General features: G+C 47.3%; 1 protein-coding gene across 4 annotated transcripts in view; it reads right to left on the bottom strand.

Moving 5' to 3' along the window:
• Window positions 1-22,771, bottom strand: part of LOC135915671 (neuroglobin-like) — a 416,057-nt gene that overhangs the window by 10,090 nt on the left and 383,196 nt on the right. For all 4 annotated transcript variants that reach the window (XM_065448807.1, XM_065448808.1, XM_065448806.2 and 1 more), the window contains 3 exons: window positions 22,336-22,498; window positions 3,766-3,957; window positions 29-298 (listed from right to left, as the gene is read on the bottom strand). In XM_065448807.1, the coding sequence (XP_065304879.1) occupies window positions 29-255 (227 nt within the window). In that variant the 5' untranslated portion in view covers window positions 256-298; window positions 3,766-3,957; window positions 22,336-22,498. The remainder of the gene's footprint in view (window positions 1-28; window positions 299-3,765; window positions 3,958-22,335; window positions 22,499-22,771) is intronic.

Below are 22,771 nucleotides of genomic sequence, written 5' to 3'. Positions count from 1 at the left end.
ACTTTACAACGCCCGCGCGCAGACTGACCTGACGAACATCTCTATGCCGGTGGGCTCCATGGCCCTGGCGATGGCCTTCCAGGATTTGGTGATGCTGAAGATCTGCCTGGCGGTGAGCGGGTGGCGCGGGTCCGGCGCCGGCGGCGGCGGCGGGTCGCCCACGGGCTCGGCGGCGCCGTTGCCCTTGTTGTTGCGACTGCCGCCCGAGCCGCCGCGGACCAGCGACGACAGGCTCTTGCTGAGTGTGCAGCCCATGGGACCGGGAGCGGAGGACGACGACGGGACGACGGCTAGCCCCCTGCGGAGGGAACGCGAGGGCGTCGTCGGCCCGTGATAAGTACACCTCCAGGATTCGCCATCTTTCTGTATAGGCAAAGAACATCGCCTTGTCCAGACGACACGGAGCATGCCGAATAATTTACTCCCTTAAATGTGCATAAGGGTGTAAATCGGCCTGTAGCTCGCAGCATTACACCCATTTTGAACCGGCCCGCAATAAGCAGACGCGGACGATCCCCCATCTTTTGTATAGGCAAAGGGATACACCTTGTCCATACGACACAGAGTATGTCAAAAAATTTACTCCCTTAAATGTGCATAAGGGTGTAAATCGGTCTCTAGCTCGCAGCATTACACCAATCTCGAACTGGCCCATAATAAGTACACGCGGACGATCCCCCATCTTTTGTATAGGCAAAGGGACACACCTTGTCCAGACGACACAGAGTATGTCAAATAATTCACACCCTTAAATGTGCATAAGGGTGTAAATCGGTCTGTCGCTCCCAACCTTACACCATATTGAATGTAAGGGCTTGCGACCGACTTATTCCATTTTTTTCCCATTTTTTTCGCCTTTAAGGGGGTAATTTATTTTATCGTGCAGAGGAAAGGAGGGGAGGTGAGTCGGAAGAGCGTGTCTCTAGTCTTCTACTCTTCACACGGGGTAAACGAATAGGGAGAAGCAAATGACAGGTGACGAGGCAGTATACAGTCAACTTAAGTCAAGTGGTACCAAAAAGGTTTCGAGACTGGCTCTGTTTTGAAGAAAGTACTTTATTTATTTGCCTTGAAAACAATGTCACGTTTGAAATGACCTCCCTTCGCATCGATACCGCCCTCCCAGCGCTCTTTTACATATGCGAATATGTCCTGGAAGTATCTTTTTCCGGAACGAGTCGAACACCCTCCTGCGACTCGTGCTTGATTTAAGCAGTTGCGTGAAAATGGGGACCTTTAAGCCGGGCTTTCAAATTTTGGGAAGAGAGCGATATGAGCGGTAGCAAATCTTTACCAATGACGTGATTTTTTTTTGTCGAGGGTCACCATCATATAGGGAGGAAGCTTTGCTACATGGGTACGACTATAAGACGAAGCAGTAGTCGCCGCAGTGGAGAAGACAGATGCCTCTACGACCGCTTAAAAAAAAAAAGAAAGGAAAGGCTAGGCATGTCCGCGCATCTCGACAAAGTGGATGCTCATCGAGTTTCTTCGGCATTTGCTGTATTGTGCATCAGGAATTTGTCGCGAAAGGATCAGATTATCATCAGCGGTCTTTATACTTTCGAGATTTAGGGCGTCAGAGGGAGGCCGTTTGGGAACAAAAAAGAAAGAAAGAAAAATTTCGGCCCGATCTGGCGTGCGATGACCTGGATGCTGTGCCATGACAATTCACCTGGTCACAGATCAATCACTTACGCAGACGCGGGGTTCTCGCCAGAAACAACTTGGTTTCTACCGTACTCGTCAGATTGGACATGGTCTTGGCTTCTAGCGCGAAGTGAACACGGACACAGAAAGGAGCAGACAAGATGAACGCTAACTCTCAACTAAATTTTTATTAAAACGAAGAACACATATATATAGGTGATTGCAAAAAACAGCAGCAGAAGAACATGACAAGGTAAAAAAAAACATCAGTTACACATATCAGGAGGCATGGAAGTCAAAGAAGGAAACAAGAAACAAACAAAGATTATTTCAGATTAGTACACGTATTGCGAAGGTACTGAAATTCGCAATCTAACAGAGACAACGATGCATGGCTAACGCAAGTGTCTCCTAATCTTTTGATGTGGAATGCCTCGATAATTTCCCGTGTAGTGTGGCATTTGTGTCTGGAAAGAATATTTCCAGAAAAAATCCCTTGTCATGATCCTATGCTGCTGTTTTTGCAATCACCTACATATATGTTCTTCGTTTTAATAAAAATTTAGTTGAGAGTTAGCGCTCGTCCTGTCTGCTCCTTTCTGTGTCCGTGTTCACTTCGCGCTACAAGCCAAGACCATGTTACCGTACCAACTCGCCCAACTGTCTATCCTTTCGTCAGATTAGACTGCCGCGCATTTCACTCCGTTTTCAAAATTGAACACCGAGCGCGAAAGTCACCAACTTGGCACGATTTGCCTTGATCACTCGCGCGTCCTTCCGAGAAGACGTCCAGGACATGTTCGCAAACTAGCAAGCATGTTTGAGAGCACTGTGTTGCTGCGGAAGGGAACTATTGCAAAGCTGGACAGTGTTTGAATGCATATAAACAAATTACGTTCTTCATCCTCCTATTGTACTGATTTCTTGCAGTGATGATTTCTTTTGTTTGGCCAACTAACCACTTCGATTATTTGTATTTTTCTGGGCGCTGTGATCAATTCTTGGGGTTTGGAGTGTCACTTTGCATTTGTTGTTCATAGACATATAATTTTTTTTCGAAGATTTTAGCTTACCACTTCTTTCTTTGTGTCCTTCTTCCTTGCTTTGTGTGTGCAGTTTGGGTTAAAATAAATTAATAAATTATTGGTGTTTTGCGTGCCAAAAACACTTTCTGATTATGAGGCACGCCGTAGTGGAGGACTCCAGAAATTTCGACCACCTGGGGTTCTTTAACATGCACCTAAATCTAAGTACACGGGTGTTTTCGCATTTCGCCCCCATCGAAATGTGGCCGCCGCGGCCGGGATTCGATCCCGCGACTTCGTGCTCAGCAGCTCAACACCATAACCACTGAGCAACCACGGCGGGTGCAATTTGGGTTGTGCTGCCTTGCCTGCTAAAGTGATTTTCGCTGTCGCCCTGCAACTGGATGGTGTATTTTTAAGTGATGGCAGTTTCGCCCGAAGAGCGAAGCACTGACAGTCTAGTGCAGTGCTTTGGGGTTGCGCTTGAACTCTTGGGACGGCGTGTGCACGGGTGCGACTGTGCGTATATGCGACGTACGCGGGCACGCCGAAACTTCTGGCACCATTAAAAGCTTCGACACACCGTGTAGAACCAGCAATGGTATCGCAGAGGCGCCGCTGCGCTGCCCGCAAGAAGGGCACCAGTGAAATTACGTAATTTTGAGGTCGTGAGCACAAGTATATTATTCTTATAGCGAAGCTGTGTATGGCTAGGGTTCCGTAGATTTTTCGTGTCCGTCGACATATCTGCGTGTGCAGAAAACTCAGCTCCCGAATTTGATGCAAAATCGCTTCATTTCTTGCAAAAGCTTGTACGTCTCATCACTTGGATATACATCTTCAGCAGATTAGTTATCACTATGCACAATGTTTAAGATCAGCAGACTCCCAGGAAGAGAATTTTTTGTGCTTGCTTACGGGGGTATGAGCCATTGCTTTGCACAGAAGTTGCGAAATTTCTGACGTTCAACAAGACCTACGCAAACTCCTAAGCTATGTTGAGTAACAGATTAGCCTACAGTAGTAATGTTACTGCGGTCAATTTTCCATTAAGGTGCAAGAGGCAAATGCGCACGATGGCAATCGTCACCTTGTAAGGCTGAGCCGCTGGGGTTTATCGATCCCCCGGGGTGACTGGACCGAGCGGAAAGGCCTGGAGGACGGTGCTGGACTCGATGGAACGTCGGCGTTCCACTACTGCTGGAGCGCTGGTTGCGTTCCTCTCAGGACTAACTCTGCTCCGTCGGTGTCGTCCGCCGGGGTGCGTTCAATAAGCGGGATCCTGAACAAACAAAAGAGGGCGGTCAATAAGAAAACTTGACGCGTGTTCATGATGCATTACGCACACACCTGACGCGCCACGTGACCACACGTGCGACACGCCTGACATTACTTGCACACACATGTGACACAAATGCACGTGACACACACACACACACACACACACATACACACACACACACACGCGCACACACACACACACACACACACACACACACACACACACACACACACATTGCCAGTGTCATACACGTGACATTATCTCTCTCACACGCACACACGCACACGCACGCGCACACATGAATGAAACACAAGTGACGCACACGCGCGATGAACATACATGACAATAGCATGCATGCGTGTCACATTCGTTTTACACACGCTAGCCTCAGGAATACACGTCGCGCATGCTCACGTGACGTATATGTGCATACAAACAAGCGTGCACATGTAAAGTAAACATACGTGCTCATTAGGTCGGATGGCCTAATGGGCCTAATGGCCACTCACTCACTCACTCACTCACTCACTCACTCACTCACTCACTCACTCACTCACTCACTCACTCACTCACTCACTCACTCACTCACTCACTCACTCACTCACTCACTCACTCACTCACTCACTCACTCACTCACTCACTCACTCACTCACTCACTCACTCACTCACTCACTCACTCACTCACTCACTCACTCACTCACTCACACTTGTAGCAAGTAGAGTGACAGTAGCACATATAGATATGATAAAGCAGAAAAAGGAAAGTGTCAACCTAGTGTCGACGCTCAAGAAGACAAGGTCGACGTACATGGTAGTTCAAATGATTCGATGATTGAATATTGATTATATGTCTCTATTATGTATTTTTGTAAATTGTTTATTCACTTAATTCGCATCTTATAATGGTATAACGACGACGTTCTTCCGATCTCCAAGTCCGTCCTGCAACGTATGAGAAGCTCACTGTATTTTTCAGAAGTATCGGCAGCTACGCATCTACGGTGGAATCTCTTCGCTAGGGCCCCCCAACGCTGCTCGACGTCCAGCAGCGCCTTGCGGGCACGATACGAATAACACATTTGGCCCATTTCCAACCTACTTCTTCACCTCTTGAGTTTTTTCTTTTGATTTTTTTTCTTTTAAAGCGTAAGCTTTACTAACCGCGTCGAGCCGAGTTTCGCCATCGCCAGCAATTTGACCTTCATTTGACCGCAGATGTGCCGTCGCCTTGGCAACACATCACATGACTCGCCGCGCCAAGTTCCGCTGCCGCCGCGGCTTGGCGCATGCGCTCTTCGCAGCTTAAGGTCTGGGTTGCCGCCTGACCACGTGACTCGCCGCGCGCCTATGGCCAAGAGGCGCGCCGTGCTCGCCTAGTCACTCATCTTCTCATCCTCGCCTAGGCGAGGATGAGAGGATGAGAGCGAGGCCGGGCTATCTTCTCTGAGCGTTGCGCGGGAGCGGGAGGCTATGGGCCGTCGTTCGCCAAGCGGCGCCTGACCACCCCGCGGATATCGCCCGGCGAGCTGCTTCACTGGAGAGGGTCCGGAATGCAAGAGGCTTCGCGCCGTCGACATCCATGTAGTGACCGCGTTCGCGCCCTGCCCGTTTGTGCTTCGACGCTGCGCATGTTCGCGGCGTGTCTTTGCATATTCACCACTTGCGCTTTCCTTGTGGCACAACAGGCGTCGCACCGTCGGACGATGCATGTCTACCCAAGCCTAATGACAGTCACGTCTAGCCACCGACCTAGGCACAGCCATCATACCTGGCTTAACGATGATTGTATCCGTTAGTATGATAATTACAGCTAAATAAAAGGTTAACCAGGTGAAACCAAGGCTAAACCAAGCTTTCGCTTTGCATATGCACGAGTTAGCTGAGCTAAGACGCTGCCAATTTTCGTGACAGAGGTGTTGCGTAATTTGACAAGAGCCGCGTAGTTAGCTACAGGTTGAGAGGAGGAAAGCTTCGAGCGTATGAAGGGATTGGCGAAACAGCCGTCGCACAGATGTGTCTTACGCACGATTGCAGAGACCTGCTGTAGAACAGCAAAGTGGACATTTCGCTTTTTCTCGCTGGTGTAGTCAGTCACTGCCAACAGAAAGAGGGAAAAATTATATCAAAAGCCACTGGTATTAATTACGAAGCTAGGCAAGGCTGCGTACTGTAGATATCAGATATCTTAAAAGATCTAGCAAATTTCAAATGCGCAGATAGATATAGGAAGAAAGTTAAATAGCATTATATATATATATATATATATATATATATATATATATATATATATATATATATAGAGAGAGAGAGAGAGAGAGAGAGAGAGGAGGTCCAGTTCTCTTAGGTGTAGGCGGGATATGTGTGAACGCGTTAAAAATGTGCAGAGAAATGAGTGCTCCCAGTAAGTATGTGGTCACTTGGGGACATTTGCCACATACCTGACACACACGCCGGTATTCTGTTTTCAAAGTTGATACTATAGACAGCGGCGTTGGGTTGCGTAAGTTCAAGAGAAAAAAAAAGAAAAGAAAATCCAGACTATGGTTGAAACGCGCACACTGTCACTCTATCTCTGCGTTGAAAACGCTCACTAAGCCTGCCCCGGGAATCGTTGGCGCTGAAAGCGCTTATCGAGAAGTTGCCATGCGCACCATAAATTACGAGCCTAAACGAATTCCTCTAATTAGCTCTTTTCTTTTCGTCGCACTTCTTTGTCGCGTGTAGCAGAGGCGTCAGCGCGGTGATTTCGGGCTGAATAACCGGACAAGCTTAATTCCTTCCGCCTGTGGCTCAGGATGCTTGTTTTTTAGACCCCGAGATAAGGGCTTAGAGAAAAGCAGATCAGCAATTCTGATACGAAGCCGGTATTGTCTTGGTCGTGAGTTGCTGCAAAGAAGCAGCAAGCGAGGCACGGGCTTGATTATGTTGCATCGAGGCAACAAACAACGCCTAAGCGTTCCCTATAGTTTGTCTCAGTTTAGTGGAGGGCCATTTAAACGAAAGGAATCCCCCCAAACAACGATAATCTACAACGAGGATGGCGGCCATCATGGCACGTCAGCAAGAACGACGACCGCTACAGCGACGATAAGGCCACGACGAGCCCCGACGGTGATAGGGGGAGATGACGACGAGCGGAAAATGACACGACCAAAAACCAAGCGTATTTAGTCGCGTTACGTACGGTGATACCCCGCCGCGTTTCGACCCCTCTCTTTATTGAGCGAGCAAGATAACTTTATTTGGAGTGCGGCGATTGGGAGCCACGGGCCTGGAGCCACCTAGATGGCCACTGGGAGCTGCTGCTCCCGTACGCCCTTCATGGCTCGCTGGGCGGCCCAAAGTTGGTCTTGGAGTTCTGAGATTGGGGCTCCGAAAATTAGCCCTCGTAGCGTATTCCATTCAAGCTCGTATTGTATGAGAAGCATTACGGTAGATTCGGGCCGTGTCGCTTGTTTACCGGTATGCGGCAAGCTACACTGTAAAATAATTTACACCCTTAAATGTGAGAAAGGGTGTAAATGTGTCTATAACTCACACCCTGAGGGTGTCGGTTATACAAATCACACCCCAAGGGTGTGAGTTATAGACAAATTTACACCCTTTATCGCTTTTAAGGGTGTAAATTATTTTACAGTGTTATATATGGGGAAGGGGCCCGTCGACGCAACCACGGTTCGCTAGCCCGACGTTCGCACTTTGTGTAGCTTGTGGAACTGAGATGTCGTCTGGCCACGAGTGACGCATTATCCGGCTAATGGGCATATTTTGTTGCATCACAAGCGTCACGGAGTGACGTATAACGAGCTCGGAAGCTCTCGACACCTACCAGGATTTGAGATAATTCCAGTTAAAATAGAATACTTCACTACAAGCCACGGGGTCGACTGAGGTCAACTGGGGTGACATGTAGTTTAGGGCCTGTCATTCTGACGAACAGAAAACATCGGCTACTCGGGCACAGTGAGGTAACGGGAGACAAGCTGTCTACTGATTTAACAATGGTATAAGCATCCACTTTTCTTTTTTTTTTCTTTAGCATTGGCATTCCAAGGAACCAAGCATGTGTGTAACGTACATTAGGTTTTTAATTAATGGGCATGCTAAGGGAAATACCGGGTTAAGTTTATCAATTGCGTGGCTGCGAATTGTCGTCGTGTTGTTGCTAACGTCATCATCGTTGTCGTGTCGTTAATAGTTCTGCACTGTATATGAACTAAGGTAGCCAAAATAATCTGTGTCTTTTCATTTACTACGCGGAACCTTTAACCGAAATAACTTTGATAGCAATCACAACGTATCTAAACTCAGCGAAATCTTCTTTTTTCTTCTTCTTGAAGTAAGTTCATCAAAACGCTATACAGGAGACGGTCGGTGCTTAGGTGTGTCTGGAGTGTCTGTATTTTCATTAATACGGTATGCAACGCACTATGGCACAAATTGACGCCACAGAAGAACCACTGACTCGCGAGGAAACGGTATGGAGGACATGCTTGTTGCGCTAGTTTACTTAACGTTTTCCTAGGAGCACTTCACTCGTTCTCTGCGCTGCCTACATGAAGGCTTATCCACTTCGCGTCGCCGACATGTTCGACTTTCCCGCAGTACATACAACATACGCGGCGAAACGCGCTTTCGCGGAGAAAAGCAGACGAAGCGTGACCTGCTGCTGAAAGTGCGCTCCACGTCCAGGTCCAGATAAAATTAAGGGACGCTGCTTGTTAGTGTTCGAGTATTTCCGAGACACCAGAGGAAGCGAGCGTTCGTAACGGACCATACTGTTGGTGGGCAGCACTTTAGTGAAGCTGGAAGACCGCTAGGTCGCTTTGCTTATGTCCGCTACTGAAAGCGCAATCAAGTTAGGATGAATAATAATAATAATAATAATAATAATAATAATAATAATAATAATAATAATAATAATAATAATAATAATTGCTCATTACTCTGGCGATAATTTCGGATAAACACCACCGAAAGACAAAGAAGCAGGCTAGCGTCAAAAGTTGACCGTGTGCCATTGCCGATTGATATACATATTTGGATGTAAATGGAACTGTTGGCTAATGATGTGTCAGCGGCTTGTTTGCAACCGATAAATTGCATGAATAATTAAAAGAAGATGACATGAATATACATGAGGATGTTCTTGCTGTAAGACGCTTTTTAAAGTATGCGTAAACAAATAATAAAGAAATGAAGACACAGCAGTAAAGAGGGACGTTCGACATTTCCCTGCGATTGGACGCAAGGATAATGGCAGAATAGAAGATAAATGAAACGAGATGACACAGAAAGATAATTAAATGCTAAGTGTCAATGCATAATGTATTATCACTTTCATCTAAAATGTTATTTTTAACATTGGTAATATTTAAGCCCGTTGAAAAATAGCGTTGTCCAACATGGCGGTATCCACGGCTCCCGCTTCAACATGAATTCGCGTGATGGCTACGCTCTCGCTCATCTTCGGCAACTATTGAATTGAGCTTCCGCTTCTTCTAAACTAACCTAAAACATTAGTTATGAGCGCATAGCACGTCCACTTTCTGAGATCGTTCGGTGTTTCGGCGTCCATAGGCTTAACGAGACGCATCCCCATGGCAACAACAGGATGGGTTCTATTGAATTGTCTTTACTCAGATACGTTTGGTACGTGGTACAGGACGGCACCCTGCTTTTTAACGTCTGCCTTACGCTTGCGTTCCCGTGCGGTAAACTAAATAGACTTGAAGAGACGCACATCGTAACGTCCTGCAAAGGTGCTTACGTTTAACGTACGCAAGGCGAAAAACGCTGCTCTAAAACTGTCTGGTTAGACTTCTGCAGCACTAAAAGAAAAAAAAAAAGCTGACCGCCCTTCCACTGCAGTGGAGAGGGGTGCAAGCGAAGCTCAGGATACGCCACTCTTCGTTGTCGTAACGCCTCGGCTTCGCGCTCCCTCACGTCGAGGTCGGAACGTCGACGACGAGCCCTTTCTCGAGCGAGTCTCCCGGCGGCGTTAATCAAACGCCGCCTGTTCCTCGGCCGAACGCACGACGCGCGGCCCGTTGCCGCTGCCGTTCCTTCAACGCAGCCTGCTCTTCGGCAGAACGACCTAAACGCGGCCTCCCCATATGACTGCCGGGCTTGAACTGGCGGAAAACGGTGGGCGCGAGGCGAGCGCACACGTGACCACACCCTTTCTCTCCTCCGGAGGGAGGGGACGCCCATGCTTGGGCGTCCCCTCCCATGCCTTGCGCTCATGCCTTGCGCTGTATCTACTTCATCATGCATATAAAACTACGCTTTAAAGGGCATGTATGAAGAACCGACAGTGGCTGAATCAGTTAGCGTGGTGGTCCTGCAACCCGGAGGTCGGTAGCTCGAATCCGTAGCCAACAAGCAATCTTTATTTACGTGCGCCTTGAGTTTTTTTCGTACGGTAACACCGACGCCGACACGAGTGAGGCAATACAAGCTTCGCCTGAAGATGCGCAACGTACCTCTCGTCACGGGAGACGAGAGAGGTCCACGCGGCCGATCTTCTATTCACCAGCTTTCAAGTTGTTCTGTCAGTCAAGACAAATCACAAGCGATAGAGGGACTCTGAGAACTACACATGCTTCAGGAGCCCCAGTACCGTCTCATTAACGACTCTGGTCACGCGCTTGGCGTACTTGCTACTTATAACAATGCCTGAGTCATGCGCCGAGATAAAGCTTTACTGAGCACTGCTATAGCGTGCAACGCCTGATGATGGCGTGACAAGTTTCACGTAGACCGGCGGCGGCCGCGTGATGGGACACGCCACATGATTTATGCGGGTCAACGGAACAACAAAAAAAAAGAGGAATGCATAAGAATAACGCCCCTATCCGCCGTATGAGCCGCATTAATTATTTTGTTTTGACAAAGGCATGGGGTACGAAGCAAGAATTATCAAAAGATGGCGTCTTCAAGCGAGATTTTGGCACGATGTGTCAGTCAGTAGCTCCGGAAAAACACAGTGTTGAAGGCCAGACGTTGCTTTGCTACGTAGACAAAGACAAGCCCCTTGTCGAAACGTTGGCAGCAGTGATGTTTCTTCTTCGGCTTCTGTCGATCACATTTATAGACTACCTTGAATCAGTAAGGAACACTGCGCTTGGAATAGTATATAGTGACCAAGGTGCATGTAAACTGGTAACCAAGCTTCCACAGAAGCCCACATGTGGAAGGATTGGCGACCTGTTACAACCGTCGCCATATGTGTGTCGGTGGAACAACTTCTTTAACAATTCTTTTAAAGTCTGGGCATTTCGATCGCTACTCCAAGGTCTTTTCTTTCCTTCTGAGCTTGCAGCTCGTCTCAGCTTATGCGCTAGCGCGTCTCCATAAGAGTGCCCTGTGTCTCGTGGTGAACGTAATTAGGATGGTAATGACGACCATTAGCTTTGTGCGTACTTAAGAACGTGATTAACTAGAATGAGAATGAATAACAGTGTGAAAGAGATTTCAAAAGCCATTCTACTTATATTAGCACATATAACTATAAAGCCAATACACATGACCGCATAAGAAAATATGTTTCTACGAATGAAGAGTAGTATGGCAAGCACAGAGTAACAACATCGCAATTTATGCGAAACCTATTCCCAGAATCCTCGAAACACTCAAAGTTCTTTGCAACGTGATGTGTTCATAAGAGAGTTGTCAGACCAAACAGCATTGCACCATTTTATGGTTAAAAAAACACATTTCAACATACGAATATTGCTGCCTGTGATGCGCTGAGAGCTTGTGTCACGAAGAGTAAAGAAAAACTGCGTGGCAATTTCTCATGCAGCTCTCCGCTTTCAACGTCACGGCGGTACACAGCATGTCGGATGCCACAGGTTCAAGATGCATGGCATCACACATTCTGCAGCCACATCTTCTTATGGCAACAAGTGCCATGTGCCAGGTCCGGCAAAACTTGACGTCAAGAGCACGCCTCGCCTTGAACAAATACGCAAATAAATTTAAAAAAATAAAAAGAACTTGGACCAAAGTGTGGCTGAGTACCAATCCCCCCTGTTGAACGACAGTCTGCGTTTCTCTAAGATAACAGAAACATTTTGAGCCTTTCGTGCAAAAATGTGGCATTGGACGGCAGTATATTGTCAGTTCACTGTGGTCAGCTGATTTAACTCGCAGAGAACTGGCCCAAATTGATCACAGTGAAGCGCCGCCACGTAACATTTCATCAGGTGGCTTCACTATAGCTTCACCGCGTGCCGTCGGCCGCCATGTTTGCACTAACGCGGTGACGGTGCTGCCACCTCTCGCTCCCACTCGCGGCCAATGGCTCCGTTTCGAAACCGCTCCGATATCGGCTGGCTCTTTCATCTCGTATTGCCGCAGTCATGCACACCAAGTCTACAGAGTATTGGACATCACCCTCATACGCGCGTCTAATCAGACAGCGACGCGTCCCCGTCTGTAGGTGGCGTAATCATCCATATGCAGGAATGACTCACGTAGGCGTGGGCAATCACAAGCATTACGAAATACTGGCTGTGTATACACACGAAACAACGTCAATCCGAGACGATGCGTGGGGTGTGCATACAACAAAAGGAAGGCAAGGAATGTAAGGAATCTTCGCATAAAATCAGCTGATACTGTGGGTACTGGTGACTCAGCCCCTGTATGCTTTAAGACTTAGAACTGGCCGAATTTGGTTTGGGTGGGTAAATGTAACTGGCGTAAAACACACAGGATGAAGACGCGTGTGTGTGCGTGTGTTTGCGTATCCAGTCTTGTTATTTGCCATCCGGTGTGTTTTTCGCCATTTACAATTATGTACTATATGTTTTCTGCGATGCGGTATTGCGGCGTAATCAAGCGTACACTGGGAAAGTTGTGGCTGTTGCCTCTAAGATTTTTGTGCTCACCTTCATGTCTCGACCCGCCTTTCTAGTGCTTTTTCGTTCATGTGATTAGACATATGACACGCAGAAGGCTTCAGACAAAAAGCTTCACGAAGCATATGCACTGCAAGCACTAAGTATAACTCCCTATTGCGAGCATAACTTGGCGTGATTACAGATCTCAGAGGCACATACATTACATACAAGAAGCTTTTCACAGTATTCTTTACAAACTAATGAAAACACTAAATATAACGTGCTATCACAAGGAAGAACGCAACTATCTTTCATATACATTTGCATATGCGTCAGAGCTGACAAGACTGCAAAGGAATTGCGCAAACACGTGTTGATGATGAAACTTGCCAGGCTAAAAAAATAATTAAATATACGGATGATCAAGCGGCGGATATCGTCTGCTACACTGAAGTGTAGCAGACGATACCCGAAGGAAAGGAAGTGAGTTGAGAGGAAGATAAGTATGCGGGCCATAGTCGCTGCATTTGGAGTCCAATCTACCGACGAGACGTCTCGCTAGAGAACACCCGGTGGGTGAAGGTAAACAAGAATAGACTGCCAGCCTGCGCGGGGTAAATAAAGAATAGCAGCAAAAGGAGGCGTGACATGGCCACGCAAGACAACGAAAGGCTTGCGCAAGAACACAGAAAAGAAAATGCCACTGGCCGCCACTTCAACCCCGACTGAAGTCCCTGTCGCGATAACCGGATGGACCGCGGGTCTTGTCTTTCCAGAAGGACGTCATGTAATACGATACATCCCCTCTCCGTGAAAGATTGCGAAAACGTCTGCCCACCGCTGTTCTGATCAGTTAGAGTTAGTTTGTCTGTTCGTTCGTTCTTTTTTTCCCCCGCTACATTGCGTATTGTCGCCGGGACAGGGCGTCGCCGCCTCCCATCCTGCTGTCATGTTTTTTTTTCTTTCGTTAAGAGAGCTTCACAATCGCCCTTTGCACAATGGTTGAGTTAACAGGGAGTTAAGGATTGTGCAATGAAGAAAGAAGTAGAAAATGACCGGGTTTCGTAATAGCCATTTAACCATGCACATCAACAGCCAGCTTAAACCACGTAAATATGCACGTAAAATTGAATCCTCAAACAATATGGCGCGCGAATCCAAGTTTACTTTCCTGTGGACATAGAAATTACATTTGACAGGTTCGAACTTCTTGACAGGAGATGCGCTCAGCGAGTGCGGTGCATTCGTAATACGCGGCTTTCCCTGTTCTTCGAATGTGCGAAATTTCGAATAAGCATAGAATTGCTTTTGCTGTCCGATTCGTATTCCATTCGCGAAATCACCATTAGAATTTGTCGAATATTCGTTCATTCGAGTACGAGAACGAATAACAACAGTACAGTGAAATGTCCTTATAACGAAGCTGAAGGGGGAGCCAAGAATTACTTCGTTATATCCACTGTTGAATGTATACTGCCGTATCTCTATGGGAAATTAAAGGATAATTTCACTTACTTCGTTGTAAATATTATTTCGTTATAACAAGGTTTGGCTGTAATCGTAGTACACAGGGAGAAAGGCCGATGCAAATGAGACCCTTCAGAACGACTGCTCTGCCTGAGCAAAGCGATTGCTGTTCTGACGCACCAGCTTGTGAGCCAACATGCGAAGTATTTGACTCCTGCATGATGTTTTCTTCAGGTTACATCAGTACGCCTAAGTTTAGGCAGCCTACGAACATAACTTCAGTTAGGCGAAGCACTTCATTATGTGACCCACGTTTGCATTCGCTTAAAACGATGTGCGGCGCGTTGTATAGCAACACACTTACGTGCCTAAAGTTTCAGCGAACGCAACACCACTGCGTGCATGTGGTCAGGTGTTGTTATTTTGATTCGTTACTACCATTGTCGTGGTGCGCCAGGTACAATCAACTTTCGGTCGTTTCGTATTTACGAGCTATTAGATAGTCCTGGCGTTCAATTGTTAACGGTATTACACGTGTCGAAACTATTGGGGCAGAAAGTGCCCGGTGGGGAATTGTCATATTGTGCGTAGCATTCTTTGAAATGATTACTTATGACGCTCACATTGTACCCTTGAAATCAAGACTGCCGTGTTTCGAGAGATAAGACAACCCCAAGGAATACCATGCACAGTATGACGGTCTCCCCAGTAAACTTATTTTTTTTTTACCACCAATCTTGTGTCTGGTAAATGAAAGAAATGTTGCAGCACTTCATGTTTTTGTTGCATAAGTTTAACACCGACGCGCTCGCTTGCATTCCGCCACGTCCTCTTCAGAAGCTTCTCCCTGTTGCTGCAGAGACAATTCTCTGGTTGATTGCGTTCTCTGCGCGTACCTTGCCAGTCCAAGCTCTCGCCTGCACTTTAACTGCGCCTTTGTAAGAGCTGCGTTTCGTATGCACCCCCCCCCCCCCCGCCCACACACACAGGGTGTCTCCAACGCTCATCTTGTAAAACGCTGAGTATGAGAGTAAAACTAAGAACCATGAAAGGGCACCGGGAACAAGGGCCACAGCTAGGTGTGTCCTGTCGGTGGTTATTAGTTTCTACATTGTGAAAGTGCGGTATAGACTCATGCTCTCTCTCTCCTTTCCCCTCCCCACGTGTAGGGTAGCAAACTGGACTCAGTCTGATTAACCTCCCTGACTTTCCTTGTTCCCTTCCCTCTCTTCCTGTTAGTTTCTACTCACTCACTCGTACTCAGTGCATTACAAGGATAACCTGCTAGCCCTACTCCTGTGTTTACTCAACGTCGTTTCTAACGCGCTGTCTCCGACCTCAGCGCCGCAAGGGGTCGCTACTAGCGTTACCGCCGCAACCCCGTCTCCGCAGCTCCGGTACGCAGCAAACGTCACACGTACAGTATAGCATACGTGTACGTGCACGGGCTGAAACTCTTCACTGTCTTCCTCGGGCGCTCGCTAACCAGCGCGCGCAACGATTATTGTCAGCTAACGAGGCCGCCGGTTATAAATGGCCCCCTCGAGATTGCCTCGGCGAGCGAACACCGTCGAGAGTACAGGCCAGGCGCGTGGCGTTAAGTACCGCGCCCAGAACACACGATGCGGCACCGGGGTTACGCGTGGAGAAGCCGAGGAGCCATGACACCGGGGGCGCCGGAGGGCTGCTTAATCACGGAGTCACCCGATGCGAAGGCTCTGTGCGAGAAAAAAATAGCGAGTCGAGCGTGCCATCAGTTTCGCCCGAGAAAGACAGGCCCTCGAGCCTGCGGTTTGTCACTCGGCGCGTGCAAAGCCCTGTTGCACGTGTGCTGTATTGGGTGTCCCAGTTACCGTTAGCCGAGCTGATTAACGACAAAAAAAAGAAAGAAAGATTAAGAAGAGTGTGGCTTACGTAATCGAGAGTAAATGTAAGCATGAAATGGCTACCGCCAAAGCAGATTGGTGGGAAATGATACTAGGCACAATCTTAAAATTCGTATAGTGCATGTTAGCAACGGCACACCTCATCACACACAACACCACAACCTGTTCTGAATGAACCTCATTGCAAGTGTCGTCTCGGTCAAACAGCTATCGCTGTGTGTGTGTGTGTGTGTGTGTGTGTGTGTGTGTGTGTGTGTGTGTGTTTAGGGCGAGTTTGATGGCGCAAATCTCCAAATTGGTGTTATTCCGAAAATTCATTCCAAAGGAATACGCCTGACACACTCACTGGCTACAATTCGGAAAGTGTAATATGTGCCGGAAAGTAATTAAGAAGGTAATCAGTAATTTCCCGTCAATTAGTTCAATATGACTTTCAATTTTTCGTGCATGTCCGCCTCTCTGAACAATGCGGCTCAAGGACTAGAACTACGACTCGTACAACAAGCGATTCTTAAATATTTCATATAACTTCCATAATGTTAGCCAAGCTTCTCAACGAAAAAAAGAAGGGATTGAAAAATCACGGTGCAGAACACGATTTTAAGACTTATGGTATTCATTCATTGGAGGTCTGACGACCGAACACACTGGGCCTTCTAATTGTATCTTGCACCAGGTTTTTTACCATATTTTTTCCCTTGAATAGCTTGGCTAAAGTTAGCTGGAACACCATGTGATGACGCGGGTTTGATTACGCTAGAAAAGGAGGGAGGGAGGGAGAAGGAGGGAAAGGAGGGAGGAGGAGGGGGGTATTGAAGAGCGTCACATAACCAGTGGTGCATATATATATATACGTATATATACACATGTAACTAAGTTAGAGTAAAAGAGATTCATTGAAGAGCGACCCAGAGAGACAAAGGAAACCTCCATTTAAAAACAAAAAGGCAGAAATAGAATCACAAGTTGACTCACGTATAATCAGTTACCACAAAACGCCTACACAATTTCTATATAGTGCATACAACAATCTCGACGCTCCACTATATGCATAATCCGGCGAATACATGCACGCCTGCTTGCATTTCCGACCGAATCAATAGCGCTTACGCAGGGTGTGTGACGTTGCACTCGGTATATTGCCTATAGCGCAACTATGCACTTCGAGGTGCCGGTGAAGAATTAGAAGTGTCATCCCTGTACCTTCGATCACGAAGTCGCAAAATGGACGGGTCCTCCTATCAGCGTCGTCTGCTTCACGACCGTGACGGCAGAAGTGCAGCTGTGCCACGCTGCCTTTTACCACGATGGAATCGCGCGCGTTTGCCGCATTCATTTCGCTGTTCGCAGCAGCAGCAACAGCAGGAACTGTATACATCACACCCACGGCGTCAATGGGTCCGCAGGATGGAAGTAATAGCGTCTTCTTCGAACAGTGTCTAAGCCTAACTCATATCCCGACGAGAGGGACAAAAAGACTTCTGGCCCGTCGAGAGCGACGGCGCCTTACTTTACCCCGAGACTTAATCAGATCGAACAAAGTGAGGACGGAGCTGAAAGTAATCGATAAAAGAATAGAAGGACTAAGAAGTGAAGAAGGGAAGCGTGGCCGAAGAGATAAAAAAGAAGGGTGCTCCGAAAATGACCGAAGTCTCGAAGAGCGTTGAACGAAAACAGGGAGAACGGAATCGTACGACGAGACAGACAACGGATACTCTCGTCGTTCGCGAATTACGCGCAGTGCGGAGAAAAAGTACACGTCGCTTAAGCCAACCCACCAGGAAAAGAGAACCAGAAGAAGGGCACTTCCTCCATTTTTCCGGTTCGGATCGCCGTCTGCGCAACGCCGAGAGAACTTCTCGGAAGAATGAGCGGCGTACATGGGCCGAGTCGTCCTTCAGCTCTCCTTTCTTTCAAGATGCAGCCTGCATTTCATTGCGAATGGGCTCCCACACGCGTTACGGATTAGCTGACGCAATTTCGTGTACTGCGCCGAATTGTGTGAGACGGAGAATACGTATAACCAGGCTCCGCACATTTGAAAACTTTGCCTCCGGGGAAAAAGAGAAAAACGAAAGAAGGAAAGAAAGAGGAAGCTTTTCTCGAAATTAGGCCGAGTGGTTCATCCAAGATGGTCCTCAGAGGGGGAGAAGATTTACGACGCGAAATCCGACTGGGCGTGTTAGCAGCTCTGGAAGAGAACGGAAGAAGAGGCCGAGGAAGCAGCAGCGGCAGCAGCATCAGTATAGAAAGCTGTCCGTGACTACTTTATGAAAGTAGCCGTTGGAGGAGTGCGCGCGAGAGAGTGTAATTAGTTTAACAGTACTCGCGGACGGCTTTCAGTGGCGCCGAAGAGGAAGCGGTACGGAGGCGAAGAGCGCACGTGAGCGCGCTCCCGAAAGTAGTCCCAACGCTCACTCGCGTTTGCTTAAGCCCGGGAATTGAAAACACGTGTTTTGCTCACTGCATGCAGCGCGCATACCAAAATGAGACACGGAATACACCGCTAATAGTGTTATATTTCAAGGTATACATTTATTTCCGCTTGCTCTTTTCGCGTTTGAGCCCAACGCGAAACCGTCGCAAGTGACGAGCTACGCTGGTTCAACGTCTGCGTCGAGAAATCAAAGCAGAAGGCACTGCCAGACTGTGCCGAACTATACTTGGCGCAGTAACACGCGTGTTAGAAGAAGCAACTCCGCCTCAAAAACTTGTCCGCGAGTTACGGTGTTAAGAGTTGAGGCACGTGGGTGGAGGTGTCGGAGAAAGTGAAGGTTCTGGGATGTGGTCGCTCGTCGAAAAGGTGTCAACCAAAGTCAACGCAAGACGAGACATAGTCGACGTACATAGTATAAGCGCTTAATTGAGGGGGGGAGGGACGTGTTTAAGATGATGCAACGTTGCATCATTCCATATTTTTGCATTATTCGCATTATTTTCTTCGTTTCATTGTTCAATCTTACATTTTCTTTCAATACGTTTATATCTTTTATTAATGCCAAGTTTCTTCATTCGCCTTCTTTTTTTACGCGCATGTACGTCGACGTTGTCTTATTTCGCGCCGACCTTGGTAGACACGCCTGTCTGTCTGTGTATATATTTTTTTTTGACCAAGAGACGAGATGGGCCACTCTCCGATATAGTGCCTTCTGTGGTGTAATGTGGTAAACTTGAGGTTATAGTGGCACTAATTACGCCTTTGCCGTCATTGTACCTACTCTGCGACGAAATCTCACTTGTCTCATTGAAACCTCAATTTTGATACCTTTTGAGACGCGCTACTACATCGGAAAGTAACAAAATTGCCCATTTTGATAAGACCTTACATGCATACAGAGCCAGATCCCAGATACGCCAAACCCGTACGAAGTCAGTAAAGAAGACCTTATCTTAAATATAGTGCGCACTGTAAGGGAAAACATTTCAAAAGTACCGTTTTGACAAGATGAAGTAAATTTTTTCATCATAGTCATTATTTCCCCGGGAGCTTCCTCTTCGATACACAAATGTGCACGCGCAAAACGTACTATATTCTGGGGTTTTACAAGCCAAAACCACGAATTTATTGGGAGGCACACCGTAGTAAGGGACTTCGGATTTATTTTGACCACCTGGGGCTTCTTAACCTGCACCTGAAACTAAGTGCAAGAGCATTCTTCAATTTCATCCCCATCGAAATTCGGCTACTCTTGGATGGGATCGAACCCGCCTCTACGAACACAATAGCGCAACGTCATAGTCACTAAACTAACGTGGCGGGTTCTTGGACACTGTCGCAGGGATGTTTCTTCAGCTATGGAAAGATTTATACTTGTCTTAAGGCGATTTCGTAGACAAATGCTTAATACATTATGTTATATTGCATTCCTTTGATACTCCCCCCAAATAACCGTTGTTTTCAATGAGAAATGCACATATTTTCTGGTGCCATCCGACTCCTGGTCAATCCACACACCTTAGAGATCGTCCAGCGGATGCGAAACCTCGCTGGACGTACGATTCTCGTACAACTATTCTAGGTTAGCAGCGCGACGATCGACGAAGGAAGTGAGATAAAGGACAGGAAAGGGCGCTTCTCTCACTCCCTACATCACTTGTCGTGCTGTTAGCCAAAGATGCAGCATTACCAACATGCCCGTTCGTCCACTCTTATGGAAGACTACAGAACTCGCGCCTGTTCAACTGCTCCACGTTAAAATCCGGGGAAAGAGATGGAACGACGAAGCTTGCCGCAAGAAACCTATATTCGTCGCGATCAACTGCAGTCGAACAAGAAACATTTGACTCAATATGTTGCTGGCTGTTCGCTGGCTTAACAGCCCTGACAAGACAAGTCCCCTTGTACGTGTCATTCTTCTCAGTTTGGTCCGTTGTGTTCTCTGGCGCTGTTTTACTAAGGACAGCAAAAACAATTTTGTCTGAAGACTCCCGCGTTTAGTGACAAGACAGACTGTCACAGAAAGAAGCCTCGTATAGCAAAGGCGTCGTGGACTGATTTATTCAGGAAACAAAGGCTGTAGATAATAGGGAACAAAAAGAAAGAAAGAAAGAAGGGAAGAAGAAAAAAACAATCTTTGAACAAATCCTGCGAGGCGAACAAGTCGGTCACCTTAAACCGCCTTCTCGAAGCATCTGCTCCAACAGGCTCAGGGCTCATTCCGACGGTGCAACCGAAGATATCATTGCGCCAGTGATTTATTTTGCTATACTCGCTTCTTCACGGACTGGAAATGTCATCAGTGAACACAGGAGACAGACGGGAGTGTGGGGTGTGGGGAGATTTGCGTGTGAAGGCAAACATCGACAGCGACAAAAAATAAATCGCTTTCTGCCATTGTTCGAAGTAATTCCGAAACGATCAGCGATCGGCGTATCCGACCTCAGAAGTTTCATTTCCACCTAGATATGAACAATTTGTTAGATAAAGCGTTTCGAAGAAGAAAAAAAAAACAAAGGTGAAAATATTCAATTTCAGCGTGCTTCTTGCATTCACCAAGTACGTATTCTAGTGCCGAGAACAAACACATATTCTGCAACTGATGTCATTCTTAGTGACACCTACCGGTTGCCCAGCGACGCGCCAAGTTGAAGGAAAAGAACAAAAAAGAAGCCTTGGTCTAATCTCACATTGAATAGATGAAGAGCATGGTCGTAGTATGGAAAAAAAAATGAGCAACTCTTTTCAATTTCTTCAACGCGCAAGAACGGCGACAGGTTTTCTTAAGCGGCAGCCTTATCTCAGGAGCTCTTTTCCAAGTCGGAGCTCCTGGGAATGGAGAAAGCGGTTTGTTCGGCAACCACAGCACCGAACCCCAGGGACGTTGTTGCTTTCAAAAGGAAACTTCGAATCTACCGACTGCAAGGAGGTAATTTTTACTTAGTTCTTTAACTTCTTAATTAAAAATTGCTGACGACTGCAAAAGTTTTAAAGAAATCTCAAGTATTAACTTTAAAACTGTGTAAGTCAACAACGACAAACGATATCGATTCTGTAGACTGCACCTGAGACATGCGCGCGTGCACGTGCGTGTGTGCGTGCGTGCGTGTGTGTGTGTGTGTGTGTGTGTGTGTGTGTGTGTGTGTGTGTGTGTGTGTGTGTGTGCGTGCGTGCGTGCGTGCGTGCGTGCGTGTGTGTGTGTGTGCGTGTGCGTGTGCGTGTGTGTGTGTGTGTGTGTGTGTGTGTGTGTGTGTGTGTGTGTGTGTGTGTGTTTGTGTGTGTGTGTTTGTGTGTGTCGTGAACTTGGGTCATTGAGTACTCCATGGTCCAATAGGCATCTTCATCGGGCTGCTCTGCTGAGAGAAGTGGGTGCGAAACCAACCGTTTTCACCATTTTGCCTCACTGGATACGTAACACTGGCTATGGGCCGCTCTTAATTGAATCTTTCTGAGGCAGACTTTTGCCACTGCTCCTTGCGTCCACAAGGAACAGCGGGTACTCACAGAGGAAGAGCAAGACTACGTCCGGCCGTTCACACGCCTCATACTTGACGCGTTTCGGCGGGGGCAACACAATGTGTCGCTACATTGCCTCAATGCTATTCCCATTAACGTCGACCTTCATCGTGAGATGGTCTCTTACAGATTGTTTTTTATCTTTAACGGTTAGCGTGTTAGCCATGCAGGGAAAATCAGCACTCCGAAGGATGGAAAAGCGTTTGAGTGTACATAGGCTCACCTAAAGGAGTGACTGGGAGGGTATGGTGGGCCGGGCGCGGCCTCGTGAGACGGTCTTTTCAGTGGGAGATGACTCGGGTCCTGCTCGGTGACGTGGATTTGCAGGACGGGTAGCAGGGGGAGGACGGGGGTCAGGTCAAATCTGCATCGCCAGGGACAAGTTCCTGCACGAAGAAAAAGAAACAAGCAGATAGCGAATGTCATAAATAGTTTTCAGAACCAACATCACAATGAAAAAAAAGCACACGGTGTAAAAATGAAAGAAAGATGAACCGACTCTGAAACTGGCAGACCACCTGTTTTAATTTTTGTTCTTCTTTTCTGTATACATGTTCTCATTTGCATATTCTGTTACGTGTCCGTTTATTCGTTTAGAGAAAGCCCCAATCACAACAAAGTCATCGGAACAGTGAATTCGTTATAAGCGGTATTTCGTT

This window comes from Dermacentor albipictus, chromosome 7 (genome assembly GCF_038994185.2).
Source record: "Dermacentor albipictus isolate Rhodes 1998 colony chromosome 7, USDA_Dalb.pri_finalv2, whole genome shotgun sequence".
Classification (NCBI taxonomy): Eukaryota; Metazoa; Arthropoda; class Arachnida; order Ixodida; family Ixodidae; genus Dermacentor; species Dermacentor albipictus.
This window is presented reverse-complemented; position numbering and strand designations above follow the sequence as displayed.